Source organism: Atta colombica, unplaced genomic scaffold, assembly GCF_001594045.1.
Source record: "Atta colombica isolate Treedump-2 unplaced genomic scaffold, Acol1.0 scaffold38, whole genome shotgun sequence".
NCBI lineage: Eukaryota > Metazoa > Arthropoda > Insecta > Hymenoptera > Formicidae > Atta > Atta colombica.
Genome location: NW_017259490.1, coordinates 1,389,459 through 1,399,410, shown reverse-complemented (window position 1 = coordinate 1,399,410; position 9,952 = coordinate 1,389,459). Strand labels below are relative to the sequence as shown.

Genomic DNA, 9,952 nt, shown 5'->3' with positions numbered 1-9,952 from the left:
ATATATATATATATATCTATATATATATATATATAAATAAAGAAAAAAAGCTTTTTTTAAATCGTTCTAACTGTAAATGATACAACGAAGTTTTAAAGGAGTGCGCTTGGAGATTTTTTTGAGGAAAGTGTCGTGTGCCGTACGAATGATAAGATTACGGAAGAAGATAAGTTGGCGAAGAGATAAAACGTTCTTTGTACATTGGACTTATAATTAGGAAGAATTTTAAATAGCGCGATGAAATCTTACCGAGATCTCGAAAAAAAATATGATAACGTTGCATTTGCAATATAATTAAAACTGCAATAAGCCACCTCTGTATAATATAATATAAATCAACAAATAGTAATCAATACAATTAATATAATTAACGTATTACTTCTCGAAAGTTATTATTCACCGGATCGTAATAAAGCCAGTGGCTTTCTTAATGCGCGACTGTCGTATGCATATAATAGGGAAACATACGGGGTTGTGCAACATCTTATAACTGCTGCGCCATTAACGACACCACGATCATTGTAATATACGTTTAGTTTAGTTTAGCACATGAGGGTGGTTGCGAACGAACGTGCGATCGACCCTTCGCGTGCCAGCCGAGGGTGCATAATTTATCGCCACATCCCGACCACTGCAATGCAATACGTTACACGCTTGGCATGCATGTGGACTTCGCATAGGTTATCGATGCTCCCTCAATGTCCGAGGGGTAACTAACTACCTATAAATAGCACGATCATGTATCGGCATTCATTGCCCAACATCTTCCCATTTCGACTGATGTCTTCTATTATATATTTCGTAATATGACAACACGAAGAGTGATACGAAGGTATCACTATATTTTCACTTTGGTTTATATTCGATTTTCACACCTCTGCTTTTATATTTTATATTCGAATATAATTATTTTTATCTAAATAAGGATGGTACAACTTTTACTCTTTCGCAACCGTTTGAAGATAATTTATTTCTATATTTTCTTATGTATTGTTCTTCATGGAAACTGAAAATTATCATAATAGTGATGCTTCTCAAGGAAAAAATAGTACATTTGAAATAAAGAATAAAATTTACATTGTTATTAAAATTGCTGTCAGTTATACTTCAATCATTTTAAAACTAATTTAGAATGGATTAACAAGGAACAGTTAGTAGATACATTTTGTGTGTGTGTTGTGTGTGTGTGTGTGTGTGTGTGAAATAAAATTAATAAAATCTTATTCACATTGTTACGAAATCGTTATCTCAATTATGCTTCAATCATTTGTTGAGCCAACTCTGAATACTTAGTTTTTAAATGTTTAAAGCATAACTGAGACAGCGATTTCGTAACAGCGTGAATAAGAATTTTTTTTCCTTCAATGTACCAATTTTTCCTTGAATACAATGTCATTATTATAATAATTTTTAGTTTCTATGAAGAAAAATAACATAAGAAAAAGATGTAGAAATAAAGCGATCTTCGAACAGTCACAAAAAAAGTTATACCCTCTTTTAGAGATTCATTAATCTTTGGAAGACGAGAGTCTATTTTTAAAATTTTACAGTTTTTCTTGATTTATTATAATTCATATTACTCTTGTATTTTTTGTCTCAAAATATGATATTGTTTCATTATAGTGGCTTTTGTAAAGTTTAAATATAAAAGAGGCCAATCTTAAAACCACTAGATCATAAAACAAATTAGTACGAAATAAAAATTGTAATCTTATCGGCGAACTCTCGCACGGGTAGGGGATATAGTTCCGAGTCGTTGCTTTAGAATAGAATTGGTTTTTATTGTGACTAGATTACAAACGGGGCCTTTTACGGCGCTCAATATCGCCCAGTAGGAACGTTTACACGTAGCGAGTGAGGTGACAAACGGGAATGAAGAACATTCTGCGTGACGTTACGAATCACTCACCGCAGGGACTGGGATATGTAATTACGACGAACATTTGTACGACATTGGGATTCATACAAAATAGCAGTCGTTTCTTACGCCTATCTTACGTGACTATACCTCGAGCTTTATAGCGATCGGCCGCTCGCATGTCGACTTTTCCGAAGCCGATCGATTCGCGCCGTGTCTCGTCGTCGTTTCATCCCGTCAAAATCTCCCGACGCACCACCACACTCCCCCGTTATGTGTAATAATTTATACAATTATCTCTGTGGCTTCAACGCGCGGCATAATTACTATACATACGTGATATTTTTTGGGTTTAACTTTGGTTTTGTTGCCTCACAACGCGTGATCTATCAAATAATAAGCTACTTATAAAAATAGGACATTTTCGTTGATTACGTTAACGCCTCTCTACACAATCTTACACAATCAAGGATATATACGTATAAGTTAAACACTGTCGTTGGAACGATGAGAGTACGAAGAGGAAGAGGAATCGACGGACTTGAAAAATCCAATTGCACGCGCCGCGCGAGGATACTGTGAATATTGTTTTAAGTAATTATTCGACAATACTATAATTCAGATTTATAACGTACGCCTAATCGATAGGATGCTCCTTGCTCCATACACTGTACAACGCACAATCCGCTTACTTACAGCCTATAATATTTTAGTATTCTGCTGAATAATCGTTATTATCGTCATTACAATGTAACAATTTTTTGGTATACAGTTACGCTCGGCATAAAGAGCCAGCGTTCTACTATACATATATCTACAAAATAGTGAGTACGTGATCCGCGAGAGATCTTTGTTAGCGCCGTTGTTCTTAAAAATTAATCCCCGTCCCTCACATTTTACATATGAAAAAAATTATTAAAGCATGCAGCATACAATCAGCATTAGTTTACGCTATATGATTCTTTTAGAGAAAGCTTTTTCTCGTTTTTTTTTTTCATAATTATACTACAGCGTAATTTTGTTGCTTTATCGCAATGTATTTTTATCGTGTATAATATCGTATTCGAATAATAAATATATCGTGTTTAATTAAAAATATTAAAATGAAAATAAGGAAGGGGGATTAAATATACTTTTTATCGCGGCGAAAGTTTAACATTTGTACTCCATTAACTTTTATCTGTCTTGAGGAATATGTGAGTTCATCGACTAGTCGAACTTGTAGTTTGCCAATTGCATCCAACGTAGCCGATTACTCGCATAATACTTGTATTTACAACGTAGTCAAATATTTGCAATTGTATGTTCTGTCAATTCTTCTATCGTGATAGACTGATTCTTTACCCTTTTGCTTTACCCTCAAGTTTTACGAAGATCTCGAAATTGAAGATTATTAGCTGTCAGAGAAATTTAAGATTCGCAAATAAAATATTTCTATAATAATTCTATGACGAAATTTGCATCGCATCGTTCAATTTCAATCAGTCAAGTATTAATTAATACATAAGTATTAAAGTAATTCAATAAATGACTTCGCATTCGATACTTATGAATATACTTATAAAGGCATGTGAAGAAGTCATTACTATATATTTTTAATTAACTACAATGAAATCGTTTTTGCGTTTTTCGGCGGAAATATAAATGTGATATCTCTGAATCATTTTCGTTTAAATCAAACATTCAATGTTTAATGAAACAAAACGAGATTTCGCGACAAATTGGGAGAAGCTGGACAGCGCCAACGCATGAATAGTCGATAAAATTCTACTGGCCTCAATCGTCATCCCGCGGCAAAGACAGCGTCTGTGAACCGGATGCGATCGGTGGCGTCGTCCAACAATCGAACAACGATGGCCAGTAGCCGGTGGCGGTAGTCGCGTGTTGCCAGTAACCAGTCAATCCGGTACCAGTCCCAGTGGCCGTACCTGGTCCCCCTACACCGACTCCCACGCCAATACCACCGGCAGTAGCTGCTACCACTTGTTCGGGATTCACCATGCTACTCGCCTCGATAACACCTCGCTCGTCCACTTCCATCTTTTGGTCCGCCGCAGTCCCGTCCTCATCATACATAAGATAATGCGGATGCGAGGTCGTCGACGAGGGCGTCGACGATAGCGTCGGCGAGGCGGCGGACCTAGGCCTGGGTCACTCTTGCGACCTGAGCTGATTGTCGCTCGGCTGACCTGCAGCGGTCGCAGCAGTGGCGGACGGAGGCACCACTTGATTACTGCCACCGCTGAGGGAACTTCCAGAATTTGGATTCGTTACGCTGTGATGATGGGGGCTAGACGTAGCCCCCGCTTCGCCTCAGACCTGGGCCCTGGCAGTGGCGTTAGCGTGCGCCTCGGGACCGCCTGGGGAATGAGGGTTTGCTCCGGCCGTTGTTGTTAACGCGTACTGACAAGCGCTCAAACCGCCGCCACCACCACCGCCACCGCCGACGGAAGACGCTCTCGAACTTACGGGACTTATACTTCCGGCTGTGGTACCGCCTGTAGTACCGCCTGCGAATGAGCCGCCACCACCGCCGCCATAACCACTGCTATGCTGTTTCGCCTTCATTCGTAGCGACGCAATGCTACTCGATGTCATCACTGTACAGGATTCGGGCGATCGATGGTGAGGCGTATAAACCGGTGGTCCATATGGATGATGCGGTGCCGCCGGCGCCGCGTACGGACACGCCGCGCCGGACGCGGCGACCGGCGAGCTCGCGACACCGAGACCAGAACCCATACCCGGTAACATGGATGTGGCCGCTTGACCGACCGAAACTGACATGCCACCCACGTGGCTGCCTGCGACCGACGTCGCTGCGGCGTTAAAGGGATTCACTGGGCTGACCTGAGCGTGATGATGATGATGCGATGCCGCAGGCACAACTGAGCCCAGAGTGTTCATCCAGGGAAAGCTCTTGCCGCTCAACGGCGATGGTACTTTAGCCGCCCAGTTGTTGTACGTGCTATACGAGCTGTAGAGAGTGTCGGGATCTGGGAACGGTTGAGTGATGAAGCCGTTCAGACTGGCTGTACTGAAGCCCGACTTGAAATCCGCTGCGGCCTGCGCGGCGGCGTTCATCGCGTTACGCTCCTTCTTTCGCCATTTCGCCCGCCTGTTCTTGAACCAGACCTGCAAACAGAAAAACAAAACGTTGCAAGAAAAATGTGTCTGTTAATTATAATGTGTAGAATGTTATTTGAGAAAGGATCTCGCAATTATAAGGAAATTTGTGTTCCGGTAAAATGATCCAGTTAATTTTCATATATAATGTAGTTTATAGTGTGATGAAGAAAAGATGTAGACACAAGGCTTAATAATGGATGATTTTTGAATTATGGTGCATTAAAGATGTGAACACCTCAGTGAACACAATTGATTTATATCTTTAATGTACCATAGTTCAAAAATTATTCATTATTGAACCTTATGTCTATAACATCTTTTGTTTCTTGTAAGTTACATTATACAATATATGAAAACTAATTTATTTCATCGGGACCTAATTTTTCATATAATTAGTGCAGGGCTTCTTTAATAGAGAGATATCGATTATATTTTTCGATATTTCCTTTCTATTTTTAGCATAACCAATATTTTAAAGAGATAATTTTTTTCATGATGTACAGATGCTACCCTCCGTTCCCAGATTTTGTTTTTAACATGTACAGCTCATACATTGAGAATAAACGGAGAAGAAAACGGAGGGAAGGCACAGCATGCGTTCCGTTTTCTTGCCAGATTTCGTGAATGTTCGCATGCCACGGGTTATTAGTCACGAACGCAACGAAGAGAACAACGAGCGGCGGTTCCGTTCCGTGGTAGACGGTAAGCGAGTCTTGAGACAAATAGCAAGAAAACCCCGGCGAGCTTCTCCATCCTGAAATATGACGGCGTTAATTCAAGGCGGCCCTTCTCTCACGCTCGATACTACGGTGAACGTCGTCAGCCGTTTCCACCCTCCTTATCCCTTCGCTCGCCCTTCAACCTCGAACCTACCAGCGTCCTCCGACTCTCTTCAGTGCCTCTCTTTCTTAACGACGCTCGTCCCGTCGCATCGTCGTCCCTACTCGCCCCCAACAATTATACGGGTGGTTGCGCTTAGATACCCGTCGCTCTCGCGTAACTGTAAGGCAAGGGGAAGGAAAACGCGACATACGCGAAGGGTCGTGGTGTAAGTATTCGATGAAGAGAGAGTTGAGTAGCTGGTAGAGAGAAGGAGCAAGATAGGAAGAAAAGGGGGAAAGATACTGAGGGTGAAGCAAGTCGACGGAATACTCTGTAAGATGGATGGCCTTACGATCACGCCGTGGAAACGCTAAGAGGCGCGACGGGTCATTGAAAGTGGGGGCGGAAGACTAGCTAATGAAGAATAATGTCCTTTCCTCTCAACGATTATTCTTGGAACTTCATTGTAACAGCCCGAATTTGCTAGTAACCTTCATTGTATAACCTAACGGAATAATCGAGACAATAATGGTGGATAGATGTGTAAAAGAAAATTGGAATTTTAACCCTAACTGGTGTTCGCGGGTTCAATGTACTTTAAATTAATGTATCTTTGCTTAAAGTTAACATAATTGAATAATTTTTTTCATTTAATGAAGGTCAAATTAAATCCGAGGAATATAAGATTATGTAAAATAAACCTGCGTAAAATTGTGAAAAATATTTATCATAAACAATTTTTCACAATGTAATTGACAAAAATGTTCGAGGCCTACGAATCGATTAACATAAAAGCTCACTAATTCACACGCATAGCTTTGCATCAATTTTCTTTAAAAAATAATACTTATCGTTATATTTCTGTGACCATTTATAACAGTATTTATACGAAATTAATACGATGTTATTGGTTTTTGTTAATAAAAAACGACTTACCTTTGATCCACCCTGGGAGATATACGTAGGTGCGAATTTTTTTCGCATCGGTAAGCCGCATGAGAAACATCATTGGATTTTACGAAGCGGCCCGGTAGCCGCGGCACTATGGGCGACGACGGTAAGCCAGGAGGGAGTAAATTCGATAGGACAGAATGGTACGGCGGGCGAAAGATGCCGCGACTCGAGAATCAATAAACTCTCTCGCGCAAAGGCGCAGCGTGTACACACAAGATGCCGCGCCCATAAAGTTTAACAGCGTCGCGGAATCTTGACTGAAGCTATCTGCAATGACCCAGGAGAATCTTAACGCTTTTGATTCGTAAATCCATCGACGAACGTACATACATATGCTCGAACTCGAGTGAAAGCTATCGCTTGACCAACTGGATTCAACTATATATTGATCAAATGATCTGTGAATCGTGAGAGAAATCGCGCTTGAAACATAAATATACCAACGGGCACATCGCGCATTCCGATAATAATTTATGATATAATTAATTAGTATATTATGTTAATCTCATTAATAGCTATTTCCAATCCAATTTGACGAATATTCACAAAATACTGACGTATCAAGCTACGATACATAAAATCTGTGTTCACACAAAATTGCATGTTTACTGTAGTTGTGTAATTTTTAATAAGTTAATAAATTTAAAACTCCATCAAATCGATTCTCATACGGTAACGTCGAAAACATCGATATTGTAGGCAGTAACCCAGTTGATGCGATAAATCGAATCCATTGTTTTTCGTCTGGCGACTGACTCGGAGAACAATGGTCGCGTCACATCATTCGAGCAATAAAATCTCATCAAATCACGACCCCTCGCCACCGTGTAAGCCTCCATTCGGTCTCTTTCTTCTTCTCGCTCACGCACGCGTTCGGCTCAATCTACGAAAGCTTATATAAATGTAATGAGACCGTGACCGGGGATGCCTCATCAATCACACCCCCATACGGCCCCCTCTGTTCTGTCGCATTTCATCGTCGGCGTCGCTCTTTCCTATGGTCGTCTTCCGCGCCGCACATACGTCTACCGAGTCTACGTAGACACCCTCGTGCTACATAGACATCCTCGAATACCGCACCGGCCCGTCCGCGGTAATCCCGTGACTTAACATCGGGCTCTCCGGGTTCTCCGGGTAACCGCGATTTGTTCCATTGCGCTCAGAAGTTGCGCGCCACGTCGCGCTGTTAGTTCCTCGGTCAAGAGAGTCTTACAACCGAGTCTTACCGAAGCCCGGCTCTTGAGTAAGGCCTATCTAAGTGGAACAGTTTTCAGACGATATTCTACCGAACTGGGACATCGTTTTATTGCATCAATTTACTACACTGTTTATAAATATGCCCACAATGAATTTATAATTAAATCAAATCAAAATTTGAAATTGCTATTTTGTTGATAAAATTAACTTAAAATATCTATTGTCCATTTTCGACTACAAGTTTGCGAAATAATGTATATTTATATAAAATAAATATAAAATAAATATAAAATTTAAAATCGTTACTATCTGCCTCTTTTAAATTTTGCAAAACATTTTTGGTAAATAAATCAGTAATTTGAAAATAGGTTTTATGTAAACATCATATATTTTAGAATAAAAATTATAACGAATAGCGATTATTAGAGTTGAAAGCAAGTTATCGCATTTGCATTATTCGCAAAATCTATATGCGAATAAATCAAAATCTATATGCGAATAAATTTGTATTGTTAAGTCTTATCGATGACTTGGTTACATTTAAGTACAAATTAAGTAGATATAAAAGCCTGATATTCTTTCACTTCATATTGGCACAAAATAGAGTTTTTTTTTTGTTATAAAATGTAAGAAACTTTAAAGCACTGTTGCGACATGTAAACACCAAAAATTTAATCTGCCGATATAGCTTACGTTTTTTTTTTTACGTTTTTGTGCGTCTAGGTTAACGATCTCGTTCATTTCGTGCGAAACGTTCGCGTGAATTCGTGCGAGTTCGCGTCCTTTACAAGATGAAAGAGGAAGGAAAGAGAAACCGAAGGACGAGCTAAAGGAGGAGGCTGTGAGAGACGGTAGGGAGAGAACCTGACATTCTCTCTCGTAGGGTGGAGATGGTGATGGTGGTCGCACTAGAGGGGAACTTCGAGGGGGAGTTTGAGAGAAGGTTAGTCGTGGGTGTAGAGAGACAGGGAGAGACAGAGAGAGAGAGAGAGAGAGAGAGAGAGAGAGAGAGAGAGAGAGAGAGAGAGAGAGAGAGAGAGAGAGCATGGACGAGGAAACGGAGGTGGAGGAGGATAATATTGATCCCCTCGTAGCCCCGCCCCTCCTCGCCCAACCGACGCCATCATTATATTATCCACCATCCCTCCGATTCCGTTTCCCGACGTATCGTACACCTACGACCTCTCGAAACTCGCAAAACTATCCTGGTCGTGCACGCGCGTTGTCTTGTATTCCTCGAGAGGGACTTTCCAAAAAAAAGAGAAAGGCACGGAGCTATTCTTACATTCACCGTTGTATTTTTTGCCTATCCTGTTTCTTAACTTTCTTTCTGCTACCCTTATTTCGCTCTTCTTCTCACGTCGAAAGGATAGAGACAGAGAATAATTCGAGGAGGAGCGTTGCCGTGGCCACGAAGGATCGTGGTAGGTTTCCCGAAAATCTTGCGAGGACCAGCGCGCGCCACTTCATTAAAAATAAATTCCGTGAAGGAGCCGACGGATATCCGAGGGCTTCGCGAGGATTTCACGCCGCAGACTCGCTTCCTCATTCTCCCTCCCTCTATCTCTTTCTCTCTATATCTCGTTCCTTTCGCCTATCCATAATTCGATGCGCCTTTCGTTTGTCTCATGAAACGTTACCTCAATGTTCCTCATATTTCTTTCCTCTCTTCTTTTATTGCACCGTGAATTAGTTTTAACCTGTGCTTATCTCTTTTATGTTTTTAGCAGAATTTTTTATTACAAGAATTTTCGGCTTTTCAAATTAATTTAATTTAATTTAATTCAATTTAATTTAATTTATTGCAAAGCTATATGAAAAAGACATGTTGATGGAGTAATAGACATAAAGTATGATATAGTTAATATAATACAATAGACAATAGTAGCTTGCAAATGGTTAGGCGTAGGTTCAGCAAAATTGCTGTTAAAAAGCCTATCAGTAACAAAATTAGAATAAGATAATAATAAGAGATAAACTAATAGCTGAAAA

At 40.3% G+C, this 9,952-nt stretch overlaps 1 protein-coding gene across 1 annotated transcript in view; it reads right to left on the bottom strand.

Moving 5' to 3' along the window:
• Positions 1 to 4,171: 4,171 nt before the first annotated feature.
• Positions 4,172 to 9,952, bottom strand: part of LOC108690916 (pituitary homeobox x) — a 38,058-nt gene continuing 32,277 nt past the window's right edge. Inside the window, exon 4 of the mRNA XM_018198468.1 lies at positions 4,172 to 4,993. Within this exon, the coding sequence (XP_018053957.1) occupies positions 4,172 to 4,993 (822 nt within the window). The remainder of the gene's footprint in view (positions 4,994 to 9,952) is intronic.